This window comes from Psittacula echo, assembly GCF_963264785.1.
Source record: "Psittacula echo genome assembly, chromosome: 25".
Taxonomy (NCBI): Eukaryota; Metazoa; Chordata; class Aves; order Psittaciformes; family Psittacidae; genus Psittacula; species Psittacula echo.
In genome coordinates this window covers 2,220,070-2,239,085 of record NC_137760.1, presented here as the reverse complement: position 1 = coordinate 2,239,085, position 19,016 = coordinate 2,220,070, and the positions used below count along the sequence as shown (strand labels likewise).

Sequence of the window (19,016 nt, the reverse complement as noted above, 5' to 3'; positions counted from 1 at the left end):
ACCAAAGCACGCTTGTGCTTTCCCTATGACTATTATTTCCTGTATGATGGCAATAACTACAGCCATCCTGCTGACAAGCTCCTGTCCCAGGCAGATAGGAGAGGCAGGCCCTGCTTACTGTGGGACAGCAGAAATGTTTACCCTTTTCCCTGCATTGCTCTTGGGCACAGGCTTCCTGCAATGCCAACAAGATTGGATCATCGTGTTGGAAACTGACCTAATTGTCCCCATCTCCCTCCCCCCCCTCCCCATTTGGAGGCTTTTAAGAGGCATGTGGCTCTCTGAATAGGCAAAATAGCTGGTGGTAATAATCTTGAGGATGTTGGATGTGCAGATGTAGAACTGCATCGCTATACTGTTGCTTTTCTGCTGAGCCACTGTGCCTCTTCATCACAGTTAAAGCTACAGCTCTGATTGTCCTCCTTCTCAGCAGTTCTTGTAGGTAAAGCTCCACAAACCCACCCTGCAGACCTCAAAGTCCTCTTTGACCACCATCATTCACCCACAGTTTGTAAGGGGCTGCAGAGTGGCTTCCTTCTGCACCTCATTCCCAAGTGTCATATACATGGCACCCTGCATCCATGCAGCTACAACTGCAGTCATCTCAGCCAGCTAACACAAGGGTGAAAGCAGTCCTTTCTCATTTAGCAGGCTTTAATCTTCTTTAAAGCTTGCTCAGCTGTGGTTTGGGGCTGCATGATGAGTGGTCAATACAGAAGGTTCACTTGCCCTTCAGATTAAATATGAAGTGGGTAAAGGCTCAGTTGCTTCTATAGCCTTTCTTTTTTAATTACTCTAACCTGTGAAAGCTCCTTAGGGATCTATTAAGGCTGAGGTAAAACACCCAGTGCAAAATGAGAGTCCAGTAATCAGTGATTTCTGGGGACTCTGCAGAACTGAATGATTTCCAAGGAAATTGAGCATCTCAGTACAGTACAGGGAAATGACTCATTTCCAACTAAAGGAGATAAAGCCTACTGCTGTGCAGACAGCTTGCAGATGCATTGCTGAACATCTGAACTAGGCACTGAGAAGTGCTTCTAAATGTACCTGGGAGTGCTGAAGTGTAATGCAGATGAGTGTCAGACCCACATGCAACTAATGTTCTCACCAAAGGCACATAGTGACCATTCAGAGAAGCAAAAGCACAGCAGAAGCTGATCATCACTTGCAGATAATATTCTTTATTCCAGAAGGCTGCACTGCTGCAATCCCAGTGACCTTCATAGGGATCAGAGAACTGACCCTGAAAGCTTTAAGTGAAAAAGCTAATCAGTGACTGCAGGACAGACATGGTCTGGTACTCCTGTGTTACCCTAGAGCAACTCTGTTGTGCTCACAGATTTGTCTCACTGCAGAGAGAAACCTCACTCTGACTAATCCTGACAACCCTAAACACCAGATCTTAGCTGTTAGAATCCCATGATGCTGGGTTTAAAATAGTCAAGTCCTGATGATGTGGTCAGCAGAGGTGTTTGCATGCATATCATCTCCCTGAACCTTCTATGCTGCTAATAAAACGCATTCAAATCCCCAGGAAGCAGCACATGAATCCAGCTGCATCCCTACCCATCAAACTTTCCAGACAGCTCAGCATTTTCTAAATAAAACCAGACCTTTGGAAAGGTTTCAGGCTCTCAACCTAAAAGCGAGGGCACAGTGACCCCTCCCGAACAGTTTGGGAAGCGGCAACAAGGTAGGAACAGCCTGCACAAGCTTCCTGTTTGATTTACACAGAACTACCCACGGGCAACAAAGTAATGCTCGTGTTTTCCTGTATTCAGTGCATAAGAATAAATTCTTCTCATTCAGTTATTTTTACCTTGATAAGTATTTTCTCCTCACCACACATATTTACTGCAAACATTTCTGTCAAGCTTCTCACCAGCTAAACAGTAGTAGAGCCACTATTTTATCCCACAAATTTCTTTCAAGTGCATAGCAATGACCCACAAACACTGTTAGCATGACCAGAAAAGCCATCACTTTTCTTTGCCACCCCCAAGAAAAGGTCAACTCTCAAGCATACCACCACATGGTCAGTAACTCAGCTAGGTTCCAAGCTCTGCAGAGACAAAAAGGCTCCAAAGCATATATATGTATGTTACCTGTTTAAAAACTTCCACCTTTTACGTGCTCCTGATTACCCTTTTATGTAAGGCATACTCACTATATCCAGCAATGGCTCCACTTCCTACAGCTAGAAGCCATCCCCTTCCATCACTGGGAGTAGTGCACGGCCTATGGATAAATATAGAAGGCACACACAGAAATAATTGCCATCTGATTGTTGCAGGGTCATGCATGTTTGATGCAATGCTACACACTGCCTGGATTGAGGCTGACTGAGCATCAAGTCAACAAGAGCCATGCTTCTGGAGGAGCATGACTGTGCACTACGAAGAGATGCTCTTGTTTAAGCTATTGTTACATTAAGAGAAATTTGCAGCTTGGATTATCACTGAGGGGATTTGTCAGCTGTGTTTCAAGTGTCAGGGTCCTGAATGTACCCTCAGGCTCTCATTGCCCGAAGCAGGTTCACCTGGGCTTCTACTCACCACCCTTTACTCATCAGCCATCACCTCTATTTAAGCACAGGCACAAGATACTCGCTCTCTTTAGAGCAGTTGTAGGGGTGGTTTTGTTTTTGCTAGTAAAGCTCTGGACTTGTATGTAAGTGGTGTTGCTCATTGGTGTTTATAAGCTGGTTTCCCGAGTAGGCTGTGGACTTGTCTTGGTTTGCCTCATGGTTACTGAGTGGTTGATGAAGCTGGTTATTGCTCTTGACTATCTTTAGGCATGGTAGGACTGGATCTTATCTGCAGGTTTATCCACAATGCTGTCAGCATCCTTTGCTCCTAGCTTGTTTTCTCTTGTGCAGCAGTGCTGCTTGTTTTGCTTTTTAAACACTAGATGCCTCATGTTAAAATCATAGACTCCCAGGCTGGTTTGTGTGGGAAGGGACCTTAAAGCTCATCCAGTTCCAACCCCCTGCCACAGGCAGGGACACCTTCCACTAGAGCAGCTTGCTCCAAGCCTCATCCAACCTGACCTTGAACACTGCCAGGGATGGGGCAGTCACAGCTTCTCTGGGCACCCTTACAGGGAAGAACTTCTTCCTCATGTCTAACCTGAACTTCCCCTGTTTATGTTTAAGATACTTAATATGTCTTCTTCTCTCGAAGTTGTAGTCAGCTGTCATGAGCTTCTATTGTCTTTCCATCCAGGAATGAATACACACGTGCCTTAGAAGTCCCACTGAGCTGGGCTGTCACAGCCCTGTTTCCATCCCCTAGAGCTGTGTTAAAGCCAAATTGCAGAGCAGCCAAGAAAGATAAAGCCATATAGAAGCAGATATTAATTAAGAAGAAAAAAATGAAAGCTACTCATTTCCTCTTCAGATCTATATGTATGCTAATTAAAGCAAACATTCATTAAGTTCATTAAATGGAACTTAGGTTTGATAATGCATTTAAGGCTGCTGGAAGCAATAGTGTAGCAGTTCATGGCCTGCAGCTTTGGGGAAGGAGGGTTTAGGTTGTACCACGGGGACATTGGGAGTTTCGCTTGCTGAATGTCTCCCCATGGAACTGGCAAATATCCTAAGGCCTGGGGTTTAAATAATATTGCTTAGCCTTGATTTATTTGAGGCAAAATTAATATATTTGTACAAACTGTAATGTAAATGCAATTATAGTAGTCTAGTCTTGTCCTTAATATACATAGACTATACCACAGCAAGCAGTGTTATCTCAATTGCACTGCATCCACACTGGGTGATGCCTTCCCAGCAAGGATTGGGAATGGCTTATTAAGACCAGGGAACCTTAGATCCTGTGAAGGCTCCTATCGTAAGGCCACAGTCTGTGCCATAAGCTCTGCTATGAGTGTTGAAGCAGACCTGTTTTCCCCAGTTCAGTTTGAACAGTGGAAGGTGACCCAACACAACTAGGATCAAGTGCAAGTGGCAACTTGCATAGCTGCAAGTTGTTCTGAAGGCAAAAGTGTCACCTACAAGTGCTTAACCTTCTTCACAGGCCCACTACAGAGGTGCTCACTGACTCCAGCCCCCCTTTGAATGGCATTCATTAATACAAGCAGCTGATGGGGCTGTTAAACAACCACTGGCCAAGGACTGTTTGTGCTCCCTGTTGTTTATAGCTTTAGTTAATAAAAGAAAACAGCAGACTGGGCTCATGGCCAAGCGCAGCCTGAAGTTTCTCTGTGAGAGGAAGGCAGAGTGTGTGGGCACTTCTGAGATGGTGGCAGCACAGCATATGCTGTGGGACAGCAGTGTGGAAAGCACTGAGTGTGGTAGCACCCCAGACGCTGTTATAGCTGTCACTTATAAATGGCAATAGCACCTAGGAGCTCCTCTCCTCGCCTGCAGAACATGCAAGCAGCCCTGTCTTAAAAAGTCTTGTGATTGAAGCACACTTGAAGTGGGGAGTTTGACTTGTGGCTCTTCCATAGAGCTGCTCATCCCTGTCTCACCATACAGCTTATTTTGAGGTGTGTAGATCATTGTGTCTATGCAGTCTCTTGTTTCAATCATTTTAGGTTAAAGGGATTTTCTCAGATCAGTTCTGCTCCCCTGTTCCTTAGCCTTATGTGACATGTATGTTTATGTCCTTTCCAACCCTAACTATTCTATGATTCTATGTAATCAGCCTGGGTCTATGCAGAGAGCCCTTAACTTGCATAGCAGAACTGGCTCAGGCCTTTGTGAAGCCCTCTCTGAATTGCTACAAGGTGGAGTGCTACACATTCCCCTCATAACAACGTCTCTAATGGTCATGGTAAGTAATGAAGAGCTAAGAACGCTTTCATTTCTTACATGGATTGGACTATTTCAGTTTTCCCACCTCAAATAACAGTGCTTACCTAGTTCTGGGAGTGTGTATGTCACCTTCCTTCCTCTCTTTGTGTTAAAAGGGCTTCACTTGAGAACAAAAGCTTCAGGTTGGCTGTTCCTAGGGTCTTTGCCAAAACACCATTGTTTCTACACCAAGGCTACCTCTGACATGTGGAAATGGATGTTTCGCCTTATACAGTGCTGAACTGGAGGTAAGGAGTCAAAAGTAGCCCTAAGTCTGTGCAGTGAGTCCTAATATCTGCCGTAAACTTTGAATAACCTGATATCAATATGCAGAAGTGAGAATTCTTTACCCTCTTACAACCACATGAAAATTGGTCCTTTAGAAAAGCAAGTGCTGGTTTTCAGCCTCCACCCTAACCTTGGCTACCCTGCTATGGAAACAGCAGAGCTACAGCATCGCTGCACAGCGCCAACAACACTTGTGCAACAGTTGAACAACCCCATTTTCAGGGGCTGCTGATTGCAAGCTGCTGGTATTTGGGTATAAAAATGAACATTCTCTTATGAACTTCCTGAGAACACCTGCATGATCCCCAAAGGTCCAAATTCTGGCCCTCCTTAAACCTGTGGGAGATTGGCTGATGACTTCATTAGTGCCAGGATTTGCACCTCAGTGACTGAAGTGAGGCTGTTTCTGTAAAGCTAAAGGCAGGTATCTGCTAATCAGATATCGTCTTCCAGCACCAGGCTCCCCTGCTCTGTGAGGTGCAGATTTGAAAGGGTAGGTCCTCAGGGCAAAAACACAAATGCTACCCTTTTTCAGGAGACTCAGCTCTGTTCTCATTGTGGGACCTAGAATAAAAACCTCCTCCTTACCAGTCTGCTTGAGCTCAGTTTATTTACTCATTACACACTGCCCTGTCTTTCTGTGACCTTTAATTTCTATTATGTCATTTGTAGAGCTGGGAGAACAGGATGGAGTGGGAATACAGAGCAGGTATGCAACCACGGAAAGTCTGGAGTTTTGGAGAGCTTTATAATAAGGGGGCTTAAAATAATCGATGGGACAAACAGGAGTTATCAGTGAAATGTGCTTTGTCACTTGCTACACTGATAAGAGCTATGGGCTTGTCCATTACTGTTGATGTAAGGACAGCAAAGCTGTGTTAGTGCTTCAGGCTGGAGATATTTAAGGATAGCCGTAACCTTTTCATCCTTTAAGAGATGAAGAGACATGCTGAAAGCTGAGCAGACCTTAGATAAAGGGCTTCTGAAGAGACAAAGCTTTATCTCCTGAATCTTATATAGGAAATTTCTCCTACAGTAACAGCCCTTTGCCTTCCTGAAGGGAGCAGCTCATGGAGCAAGTTACAACAGGGTTCAGACAAACACTGCCCTACATCCCTCATCCTTCCATCCACCTTCCAGAGCAGCTCAGCAACTCTGGGCATGGTCAGAAGCTTTTGTAGTTTGGTTTGGGCTTTTTTTTCCTCTCTTCTGTCTGAATAATTGTGATGATGTGAATTGGATGGCTATGTAGGCAGCATCCATAACCAGCCAAGGTTACAGGGAACTCAGGTGTGTGTTGGGTCAGGATCTGGCTTCTGAATGGACTACATTTACATGACTAATTTCAGATGGCCAAAAGCATCCACACACTTTATCTTCAAATATTCCTCTCACTTGGAGCCTCTCCCAAGGGGAAAGCAAAGGTTGAATTATCCAAATCACAAATGGCAGGATTGGGGCAATATATAAAGGATAAATACAGAAATTATGAATAACTTCTGGTCTTAACTAATTACTGTTGCTTATAAATACTTACTGTTGCATGTATCAATGCTGCAGTGTCACAGCCATCCAGTCCTTGGGTTGAAGAGGCTGGAAAGCAGCAGAAGGAAGCTTTGAAAATACACAGGCTAAAAAAAACCCCAGGCAACATAAGATGGAGAAACAGCAGTTCTGGTGGTGGGTTAAAATGAGAGGTATGGGCTCAGAGCAGGAGACAGCTGACGTGAGAGGAAGGGCTGAGAATGGAAACTTTAACAGATGTAGGAAAGAGCAGAGCTTCTCCTTAGTGACTGTTGATAACATGCACTAATCCACACTGAATCCTGCACAGGGTGAAGTGCCAGGTTGTGCAAGGAAAAGGAATCTGCAATGGAAAAGGAGAGTGCTTGTGGCTTCAGCCTTGTTTTGTCTGTTCCCCTCTGCTCAGTGACCCCCTGCAGCAGCAGGGAGGGAGTAGATGCTCTTGGTAGCCTCTGTGGGGTTGTTTTTGGGAGCTGAGCTGCAGTGAGAGCTATAATAAGGTAGCTCACAGACATGCTCGTAGGAGCACAGCCTGCGTTCATCCCAGCTGCTAAATTTAGGTCTCTTCCAGCAAAAGAGCATGTGCAAAGAGGCACAGGGATGATTATAACTTGTATGAGTGGAAAAATGAACCTGAGAGGGCTGATTTACCCCATTATAGTAACTGTACTTTTGGCATCAGAGGAGACCAAAGTCCCTGGGGATAAACACAAGGAAGATATGTATCATTGTAATGTTGATTTCCCTCCTTCAGCCTCATGATCTGTGTCACATAAGGGTAAAACTGAAGTCCCTTTGCCTCCAGTGTTTTGACATTAGGGTGGTGCAATTTATTGAGGCAAAAGTAATAAGCTGTATGAAAATAATCATTCTTCCAGAAATCGTGGCTGTTAATCAGTTCTTAGACAAAGGGAAAAGGATGCTGAAGACCTGAGGAGGTGCTGTGGCAGGAAAGGAGGCACAATACAGGTAAGAAATCCCCACAAACCACATGTGGCAATGAGCAGAACTTCTTGCTCGGGGCTGTTTCTGCCTGTTGCTGTGTTCCGTGCTGTCGTCCCCCTCAATCTCCCCTCTGGGGTGCCCTGTTACAGGCAGCACAGTGAGACATCAGATGCTGCCTGTGCGCTGGAAGGGTTTTGTGGAAGCCATCCCAGCCTCCCAGGCCAGCTTTTACTTGCAAGGACCACTGTGTAACCCCAAAAGTGCACTTCCTAAAGGTGTGTGATGCTCCCTCACGAATCTCTCCGTGCTCTGGGTTACACGCGCCTGGGGAAGAGCAGAGGAGGGCGGCAGAGCTGGATGGCCTTCCCATCAGGAGGGAGGAGTCCCTCTCTGCTCCAGGGCGGGGACTTCGCCAGCCAGGATAAGCTTAGCACAGCTCTGCCATCCCTGCCAAGGCAGCCGCTGGGGACATCAGGTGAGTGCCAAACCAAGCGGGGGTCCCCTTTGGCATGGGGAAGGGGTTGCACGGCGAGAAGTGCCTGGGAAGGTGCCAAACTGATCCTTCTTTGCCAGGCGGCAGCTGCTCAAGTGCGGCTGTGCGGGAGCGGGACAGCCCTCGGCTGGGTGGGTGCCATCAGGGTCGTGATGCCAAGGCATTGGGGCAGCCCTAAAGGACACAAGCCTGGGGTGAGGAAGGACAAGGAAGGAAGGACTTCCTTTGGGAAGGAGGAAAATGGCTGACTCTTTCCAGGCACAGGTTTTGCTTCCTATGTCTGCCGTGCCCAAGCTGGCACGTCATCCTCACTGGAGTGTGGAGGGCATGGCAGAGGGTTGTGAAACGGCTTTGGATGGGTGCACAGGCTGAAGTGAGGAGAGCAAGGCTCTGCTGCCTCACTGTTATGTTTGTATTCCTTATGAAGGCAGTGGCCAGGCAGAGGTCACGGTGTGGGAGGTGCTGGGATATTTTGGCTGACTCGGGGCTCGCCAGCAGAAGGGAGATCCTTTCCTGAGCTGCAAACTGGGCTGGGATCAGAGCCGCTCACCCTACTATGAGCCCCAGACCTACCGCAGGGCACTCTGCTGAAGCAGAGACAGCTGTGGAGGGACGGGCTGTATCCACACACTGGAAACCACTGGTGATGGTGGAGCCATGGAAAAGCTGATCAGGCACAGGGTGTGGGGCTGTGTTCCAGTAGACGAATGAAAGAACTAGCCAAACGAGTCCAGTGTTTGCCTTGCAAGGGCATGGGTCCCAAAACGGTGGTTTTCCACTCCAGGTCCTAGGTATAGGACTGGAAACATGTCTGTGAGCTTTTAGAGGAAATCGATGTGGGCTTATAGCTGCCTGGTTAGCTGATAGAGCCTGCCAGGAAACAGTCATCCATGGGAAAGATTTGAATAATGGGAGGGAAGCCTCATACACCTGCACTCTGGCATCGGGGCGCAGTGTTCTAAGTGTGTTCTAAGCCAGGTTTACTGCATTGTGGTAGTGCATCCTTCCCCCTTTCTCCTGGACCCAAGAATTCCTGTTAGCCTTCGCAGAAATGCATGGAGTAGGTGGCTGGGAACTGCCTGACCATTGACTCTGATCACCCAGCAAAGGTGGGAAGGGCCCCACAGTAACAGTAAGGCTGGATGCTCCCTTATCGTATAACAATGAAACCCAGTTATCTCCCTTGGAGTGGGGTGCCTCTCAGGGCCCCCAAACTCTCCAAGTTTAGGAGATATGGGGATCATCTGCCTGGGCTGTTCCTGCTGCTCACCGACACCCAACCCTGCTGATGTATGTTATTAATATAGCACAAGTATTGTGCTATATTTAACATTTATATGTGTATATATGTCTATAATCTATATATCCATTTATCTCTGTCTTAGTATTTTAGTTTAGATACTTGTGAATGCGTGTACATTAGGTTCAATAAGCGAGTGTTGTTAGAAATCCTGTGATTCATTTTGACACTAGAAACTGCTGCTAAATGACATTTATTATGCTTTAAACATAAACCCTTGACCAGCTCTGGGACTAAGTCTGGGTTCACCTCTGAGAGGAGGTTTAGGAAGCAAAGTCGTCTCGTCTGAACCTCATGACTCAACAGGGGGGGTCTCCCTTATTCCTTTGTATTTTCAGTTTCTATACACATCATTTCAATTCAATTCTGTATAAATCACTTCAGTCCTGTATAAATCATTGCCAGTTCTGACACAATCTCTTTTTTGTATCTAACAGAGTGAACCTTGCCATTGAATTCTGTTGAATCACACATTTATCAACTTCTATTAAAATTACGTCTCTTAGTATCTCTGACAGTGATTCCTTGAGCAACCTTAAACCCTTTGGTTTCCTGAGGTGTATCAGCAAGCTCAGGCCTTTATTCTGGGCTGAAGCAAATAACATGAGGACAGGGATTAGGCAGGACACCTTAGCACTTGCGAGCTGCCTCTCTGCATGCCTAGTTTAACTCTTCAGAACACAGTTAAGTGTTCCTATCCTGAAGCTGGTTTTCCCTATTTGAGCTGCAGGCCAGGAACCATGTTAAGCTGCAGAGTGCTGACAAATCTGGCTTTGTGTTCTTTATGTGATGCTGAAGCTGGAAGAAGAATTGGAATCTTACAGTCAATATTCTGTTATGATTTGATATTGCAGGAGCACTTGGCCTATATCCAGCACACCCATCCTTTCCTCGTGTGTTGGTTTGAAGCAGCTCATTTGGACACAGGAATTTTCTGCTTCCCACCCCTTTTTCCTTGTTTATTGACCTTTCTTTTCCCTCTAAGCCACTAAACCAGGCTGTCAAATATTCCTGCTCCTGTGTGCAAGCCAACTGAATGGTAAAACTGCATCAGAAGCACATCTGTGAAATTCAGAGCCATTATTTCATGTCTGGCTAAAGCAAACCAAGTTGGGTTTGTACTTCCGTAAAAGATTAGAGAAGAGCAAAGATGACTTTTCCGTGGTCTAGGTCAGGTTTTGACTGCTGAAATCTGTCATCAAAGGAAAGAAACAACACTAATAACTTTCCATATGTCGTCTGATTGCACTGGGTGTAATAAAGATGACCTAGAAAGCACTTGGGAGTGCCTGTGTGTAACATTGCAAATGTCACACTGAGCTGACTTGCCTAAACTGCACCCTCCCAGTGGGTTCTGGATTTGTAAGAGTCATGTGAGCTCTTCCTCCTGCTCTTGCACAACTGTCTGGGCTCATTGATACCAGCTCTTAAGCACCACGAGCCAGATTAAGGGGAGATGACATCAGCCACTGGCATCACCCTTAATGGGAGAAGCTCAGCTCATGCAGGGCTGAATTTGAGTTGCAGGGAAGTGAACCTTGTCCTAGTACTGTTAACTGACCAGGGGTATAAGGAAGATACTCTGGGGGTGTTCATGTGTAGGCCCTGTGCATGAGAGCCAAATCCTAAGCAGAAAAGATAACCCTGGGGAGATGGTAAGAAAGGGTTTGTTTCTTTTCTGAGGGCTTTAACAGTCAGTTAAAGCTGTGGCCTACAAGGAATTACACATTGCACCAAGCTGGGCAAGGGCCGAATGCAGCAGATTTTAAGCAAGAGGGAAAATAGTTCTCCCGTCCCACTCCTCAAGTGAAAGCATCCTTTGCATACTCATCTACACCTTGATGCTGTCTCCAACTCCCAGGGGGTGTGTGTGGAGGCTGTCTGGACACCCTCACCCTAATTCACCCTTAACCTGACAAGGTCAAAGCCATGTATTTTGGAGGCCATGGGGATTGAGGCTCTTTGCTCCCAAGGCAGTGTTATCTGCTTCTCCTTGTAGCCTCAGCCAGGCTGTCACACCAGTGATAGAAATGTCTTAGATCACTACTGCTGGTCATCTGCTTGTGCACCACATCCTCCCTTCAGACAGGGCTGATGTCCTGGCACTGGTGTTGCAAGCAGCCTTTGTTCAGTGCAAAGCAGGACTGGAAACACAGGGATGCTGCTATGGGAGTTCAGGTGTTGCTGTTAGTCCCCAGAGAAATGAGCTGGTTACTGAACCAGCCCCATTAGCTGGCAAGAGAAGGTATATCCTATTAATTATTTGCTAGAAAACTAACACTCCTGCTTTTTTATTGCAGTTGTCAACTGCCTGGAGACTCAGACAGTAACAGCCTGACCCCATCTGAGAGCCATGGTGAGTGCGTGTGTTCTGTACCATGCTGTGCCAAGCAGTTGCTCTCATCAGATAAAACATGGGGAGTGCAGCTCAGATAAGCACACAACGGGAAGAACACTATCACTGTTCCTTTATGGGGGGGTGGGGTATCACTTTTCTCTGCTTCCTTATTCTAAAGGAGAATGACCCACACAATTGGGCTTTTCCTGTTTGGGAGTTAATGGAAAATCCAATCGGATATTAGTGCATAAATTTCTCCTGATAAACCTCCTGGGTATATTATTGTTTCCAGGTTCAAGCTGCAAGGTAGCCATTTATAGGGTAGTTGTCCCTGTTTCAGAAAGCCTATCCTACAGGAATATTAAGCAATGTTTTGCAGATGGTTTTCCTGGGAATATTAAGAGCTTTGGAAGAGACAGTGTAGTCCCACAGAAATGGCACTGGACAGGAGGCAGGAGAAACCTGTTTGTGAACCACTGTTTTGAGTAAAACACTGTGCTTCCTGCCACCTGATGGTACAGAATGATGTTTCTCTTGGAGAAGTCAGGAATAGGGCTTTGATGGGAACAGCTTCATCTATGATTTACATGGAAAACAGCTGGGAAGAAGCCCTAGCCAGACTGAACAGAGATGTCAGGCTGTTTGCCATTGTCTCACTGGAAATCAAATACTCTGTGGGCAGCAAATGAAGTTGTGTCCCTGCAGCTTGTTTCTTATGTGGCTGGGAGGTCCCTCTAGAACTGTCTCTTTTTAGGAACCCTGGTATAAAATCAGTCAGGTTTTGGCAGTCAACTTTAACCAGAAAAAAAGGAGTTTTTAATTCAACTCTATTATGTGTATGTCTCCCTTTGAGTCTGTTTTTCATATCTCCTCTCCTGTGGGTTTAGGCAACAATCAAGGGGGCCTCAAGTTTCAGTGCTGAGCAAGAAGCACAGGCTCTAAGGAAGGCTATGAAGGGATTTGGTAAGTTGGTCTCCATCCACTATGAAACCTCTGTTTTGCCCCAAGCATTGGGAATGTTTTGTCTGGTGGTTTGTTAGAGGGGAAGTCCAGCCATTGTCATTGCCCCATGAGGGCACTGAAAGGAATTAAGTGGCTTAAATCCAACTGGAAATCCAAGGCATGGCCACAAAACCATCCTTAGTGAGGCCCTTGTCTCTCCTGTGGTGTGGCACTGCCATGCTGCTGCCTGGGTTGAAGCACTTCTGTACACTGAAACACTTCTGTCCAGTGCTGTTGAGAAGCAGTTGTGTGAGGAACAGAAGATGTTGAAAACCAGGTTGTGTGAGGAACAGAAGATACTGAGAACCAGGTTGTGTAAGGACTGGAAGATTAGGGCTAATGGCACACTCTGGACAAGACCAGACCGTGCATCTGGTTCTTGTGCAAGCAGCTTGACTGGTTTGCCTTGCTTTCTTCCAGGCACAGATGAAGATGCCATCATTGACACCTTGACCAAACTAAACATATCCCAACGTCAGCAAGTTCTGATCACGTATAAAAGCACTATTGGCAGGGTAGGTGGTCTTCAGAGATGTGTCTGTGGCTTTACCTGGGAGATGCAGGCATTCTGGGGTTATACCACTTGGGTGAAATGAGAACAACATCCTAATTTCCACAACAGTAAGGTCAGCACGAGCTTTCCCTGGCCAAGTTTGGTTTGGCCTTGTTCTCTTCAGAGCAATTGTTCATCCAGGGAGTGTTGGAGCATGAAGAAAAGTGGTGAATGAGTTTGTCCTGTTCTCTAAAGCTGTTTCTCCCAACTTGTTTCTCCTCTCTCCATCTTCTAGGATCTGATTGATGACTTGAAGTCTGAGCTGAGTGGGAACTTCGAAAGGGTCATTGTTGGTATGATGACTCCTGCCATCATGTACGACGTGCATGAACTGAGGAGGGCTATCAAGGTTTGGGATTCTCCCTTTTCTGTCGCCTTTTCTAGTCAGTTTAGTGTGATATGCCATAATTATACATTTATCATTAATGTATTAGTAGTAACTTCTATGTAATTAGAAAAATATCCTAATGCTCGTGGATCTTGTCTTTGCAACTCCCTAGGGAGCAGGAACAGATGAAGGCTGCCTGATTGAAATCCTGGCTTCTCGCTCAAATGATGATATTCGGCGTATTAATGAGAATTACCAACTTGGTACGTGGTGCACACTGCAAACCATCACCATACTGACTGAGAGTCACTGGTGTGCATGCATGGCTGTGTGCAGAGGAAGGAGAAAGGTCTGGTAGCCTTTAGATGTGACAAATGAGCCAATATGGCTATTGCCATTTGTCCAGAGAGAATGCCTGAGTTAAACAAGTGTCAGCAGCAGGACTGCTAATGCCTCAAGGGTTAGAATTTCACCCAGAAATTGAATTGGCATAAATAAAATGGGATGGAGCAGGGCAGGGATTGTGCCCCTGCACTGGGCACTGGTGAGGCTGCACCTCAAATCCTGTGTTCAGCTCTGGGCCCCTCACTACAAGACAGACGTTGAGGTGCTGGAGCGGGGCCAGAGAAGGGCAATGGAGCTGGTGCAGGGCCTGGAGCCCAAGTGTGATGGGGAAGGGCTGAGGGACCTGGGGGGTTCAGTCTGGAGAAGAGAAGGCTCAGAGGGGACCATATTGCTCCCTATAACTGCCTGACAGGAGGATGGAGCCAGGAAGGGGGGTTTGGTTTCTTCTCCCAAGTAAGAAGGGACAGGACAAGTGCTGGGTTAATGGTTGGACTTGCTCTTAAAGCTCTTTTCCAACCTAAACAATTCTATGGTTCCGTGGTGATTAAGGCCATGAGCAGATTGATATACTTACCGAGCTTACAGCTGGCAAATGCTGTGGACAAACACTGTCCAGGTGGTGAACCTGTTCCTAACAGATGTCATCTGTGTGTGCTCTTGCTAGAGTATGGCCGTACCCTTGAGGAGGACATTGTCTCTGACACATCTTCCATGTTTCGAAGAGTCCTCGTGTCCCTCTCAACCGTAAGTCCCAGCTAAGGGAAACAGGGAATCTTCCTGTTGCTGATGAATGTGCCTCTCATTTCAGTGAGGAGGTGTTTCAGGCTGGCTTTTATTTCACTTATCTTGCTTTTCACCTCAGCTGTGTTTCACACATGGCTGTTCCCTGCAGGGCTCTCGATATGCATTAATGCCATGTGCTCTTCATGAAATGGGCCAGTTAGAGTGTATTGCTGCTCATTTCAGAAGTACAAATCACATCTGAGCCAGACTCTGCTGTATTTATAAGCCATCATTCCATTTTAAGGATGCCATTATGCATCTCCAGTAACTTGTTTTGAACAGGGAATTTGCAGGATTTGCTTCCATTAGTTGCTCTGGTGAAGTGAGTTTTTCACCCTTCTGTCTCCACAGGGCAATAGAGATGAGGGAACCTACGTGGATGATGCCCTTGCTCAACAAGATGCTCAGGTGTGTAGCAACTTGCCTCCATGCATGAACTCTCTGTTCTTGTACGTGTGATGTGTGATGAGCCCCTGCTTTTTCTAGACCTCACGTTTTTCAAGGTAGAACAGTAAACCTGAAGCATCCGCAGCATGCCCAAGGTGGAGACCTGGGCTCTGTTCTCAGTTTTGACCCTTAGAGAAGCCGCTTTGCTGTTCTGACTCAGCTGATGAAATGGGGATAATGGTTCTAACCTCCTGTGCAACTCTGCGGTGAGAGGTCTCTGCACAGGCTGGGGTTTTGGGAGGAGAGGTGACACTTCCATTGAGAGGTGCTGTACATGGTTAGTAGTTGTAGAGAAAGATCTGCACTCTGGACTAGCTTCAGGCCAGCAGTGCTCAAGCACCAAGGACCTCCTCTGGCAAGGTCATCTGCTTAGTGCATGAGGGAAAGGCAGTGGATGTTGCCTACTTTGACTTTAGTGAAGCCTTTGACACTGTTTCCCAGAGCATTCCGCTGGAGAAACTGGCTGCTCATAGCTTGGATGGGTGTGTTAGTCACTGGGTAAACTGGCCTAGGGACGTGGTTTAGTGGTGGACTTGGCAGTGTCAGGTTAATGGTCTTTCTGGTCTCCTCAATTAGCCTTACTTTGTCTATTCTTAATGTCTTCAAGTGCCTGTACGAAGCTGGGGAGCAGAGATGGGGAACAGATGAGGTACAGTTCATGGCCATCCTCTGTACACGGAACAGATACCACCTACTAAGAGGTAGGATTCTCTGCAGTGTCCTGGATGTTTTTCCTTGTTTGAGAAAGGTATTTTAGGCTTACTCATGAACTGATTGTGGACAGCAGGTATCCTAGAGCTCAGTTTCATTCAATTCTTTAAGACCATTTCATTCCCTCCTGAGACAAAAAGGGACTGGAGAGAACTATCAATACAACCTGCCTCAGCCTATGAAGTGTAGGTGTTGAAGTGGGACTTTCTTTGGGGCAGAGCATTTAAACTGCCATCACTAACTAGCAGTTCTGTAGAATGGTAGCAGCAGTGGTAGGCCAATTAGCAAGACTCGATTAATTAAAATGAGTTATTCCTGTGGGTCAAGCCCTGATTTAGCTTACGATGTTACAGTAATGGCACAGAGTGAGTATGAGGAGCTTGATCTTGCAAAGTGATCCTCAATGGTTTACACACTGTATACCCTGAAGCTCTTTTTGTCGCTCGCTCTTCCTCCTAGTTTTTGATGCCTACAGAAGAATTGCTAACAAGGACATAACAGAGAGCATTAAATCTGAGATGTCAGGAGACCTGGAAGATGCTTTGTTGGCTGTGGGTGAGTTCCCTGCTTTTAAACTTTGGCTACAAAATACTTAAGCAATCAGAGATGTTGTATCTTGCCCTGGCTGGCTGCTTACACAGCTTCACAAGGCAGATCCGTTGGGGGTTTTTTGCAATCCACAGTGTTTTAATCTTTGCAAATACAATTGGGTGAGAAAATCCTGTGCTTTATGACATTGGCTGCTTTCCCAAGTGAAGCTTTGGTAGCTGACATTTGCTGTCAGGAAGCATTAAAGCCTTGAAGAAAGTATTACTGTACACTGGGCATGGAGACATTAATTTATAACAGGTCACTATGGATGTCTGCATTGTACTTGCTGTTTGTTGGCTTTGCATTGCATCTTTGCAGAATAAACACCTGCACTGAGAAAGCATTGTAAAGGTTTGGAAGATCCTCTCCTTCTGTTTTTGTTGGTATTAATTCTCTTGTTCTCATTCCCTTACAGTAAAGTGCATACGGAATAAACCTGCATATTTTGCTGAAAGGCTGTATAAATCCATGAAGGTAAAGAGCTTTTGGTGTCAGATTATTTTCCCTTCCCTTTGGCTTTCCTTGCTCGAGTCAGTAGCATCACAACAATCATGAGCTGCTAGTGGATCACTCCATCAATGCAAAGATGCCCTAACTAGGAACAGATCCCACAGAAGACCGAGTGATAAAACCTGTGTGTCTGTCACTGATTTATCCAAAATGCTTTGTGCTTAGTTGTAAAGTTGGTTTATTTCTTTAGGGCTTGGGAACAGATGACAACACGCTGATCCGAGTGATGGTGTCCCGCTCAGAAATAGATATGCTGGATATCAGAAGGGAATTCCTGACCATGTATGGGAAATCCCTCTACTCCTTCATTAAGGTGAGCTTTCCAGTGTTGGAAGCAAAGAGCTGGATTTGCTAAACAGCTTGAAGGAGACAGGTCCCTGCCTGACATCTATTGGGTGTTTTAGATGAGGTGGAATTAAGGAGACTTTATGTACTGAAAGTGTTCCTTAATGTTCTTAAATTGCCAAAGAGGACACAAACCCTACAACAATCATATGCTGAGAAGAATCCAGCCTTGCATGGAGATGTAAAACCTAACCACGTTCCTTTTTCCTTCTCTTTCCAGGGAGACTGCTCAGGAGACTACGGGAAAGTGCTGCTCAGGCTCTGTGGTGGGGAGGATTAAAGGATGCCTGGTTACCGTCTGGGTGATGGGAAGTAACTGATCCTAAGGATTTCTTTCCTTTAATTTTTTCCCAATATCTTATTAATTGCAACGAGCATTGACTTGGGTTAATGTTCTGGTTAGATAATGGCCATTCCAGTTGACCCTTTCGATGTGCTTTTATGCTTGGAGCACTCATTTGCCTACTACTTGGGCTAGTAAAGCCCATTTTACACAGAATGCTGTAACCCTATATATGAAAGCTAAATCATTTCCTGGCAAGCTGTCCCTTTGCTGCTGCAAAACTTATCAACTGAAGCAAACTTGGATGCAGGATGTGAGCGGCAAAATGAACCTCACTAATGGAGAGTGCAGAATGCTTCGGTTCTTGCAAGATAATTAAACCACAACTCAAATCGTCTAAAAAAGCATGTTTAAGGTGTTGCCCTGTTAGTGTGGAGCATTATGCACTTAATGTATATCTTGCCTATAGATCTGTAGGAAAGGAAGATGTCACAGGTGACATCAGAGGAATCTCTTGCTGCCCTGGTTATGCAGCAGCCCCGTGTTCTTGGCCTGTCTTCCTTGACTTAGAGTGTAAATCATGAGGGTTCTACTACAGATCCTTCCTCTGCATAAAGTGATGCCATTAGAATGGTGCCTTTTAAGGACCAGCCTGTCCCCAAAAACCTCGTCAGCACTCTCTGGTGCCTTAGAAGGTGCCTTGTCCTGGCTGGAGCCCTGCGTGATGCTGTTCTTAGAGGGTCCTGGTTTGTGTCTCCAGGCCAACCTCTGGAAGAGGCTTTTCCCTCAGCCCCTCTACACCTGCCTGTTAAGCTAAGCATTGTTTTCACTACAAAAATGTGCTTCTTGCTTGGCTTAGCAATTCAGATAGCTTTTAAATAACCCTGTTTTGAAGGCATCAGACAGCAGCTGGAATTCAAAGGTACCAATACTGATACAGCCTACACCCAATTGGGACACTTGTTTTCTTCTAACCTAGGCTACTGTTGGCTTGAATAGGAGACAGTGCTGTGGCCTCAGCTAAAATCCTTTTCTTCCTTTCTGTGCTGCAACTGGAGACACATTCCTTAGTTTTGGTGGGCATGGAGGCAGAGCTTCTTCCAATGGAACTTTGTCCAGTGCCACTGAAGCTCAGTGGAAGAAGAATTGTCTTACCCAGTGCTTACCAGATGCACTCAGGCTTGGGTTTGTGTTTAAATGCCTTATGTTACGTTGCTGACTTTTTAATAATGAATAAATGATTTGTTTCCATAGCTACTGCTGGGACTGTGCACTCTGGGGAGGTGATGGGGAAGTAACCACAGTCATCCTCAACAACTTCTGTGCTCTGCAGGCACTGTCTTGACCTCAGGCTGTGCTGGGGCAGGTTTAGGTTGGATATTAGGAACAATTTCTTCACCAAAGGGGTGGT

General features: G+C 45.9%; 1 protein-coding gene across 1 annotated transcript; it reads left to right on the top strand.

The window, feature by feature from the left end:
- Nucleotides 1–11,666: 11,666 nt before the first annotated feature.
- Nucleotides 11,667–17,602, top strand: ANXA4 (annexin A4; the record flags this gene model as incomplete). The annotated part of the gene is made up of 12 exons (XM_080634559.1): nt 11,667–11,725; nt 12,595–12,670; nt 13,130–13,224; nt 13,498–13,611; nt 13,763–13,853; nt 14,600–14,679; nt 15,070–15,126; nt 15,773–15,866; nt 16,336–16,431; nt 16,883–16,941; nt 17,168–17,290; nt 17,543–17,602. The coding sequence occupies exons 1-12, from the start codon at nt 11,723–11,725 to the stop codon at nt 17,600–17,602; spliced, it is 948 nt and encodes a 315-aa protein (XP_080490685.1). The 5' UTR covers nt 11,667–11,722.
- Between the last annotated feature and the right edge of the window lie 1,414 nt (nt 17,603–19,016).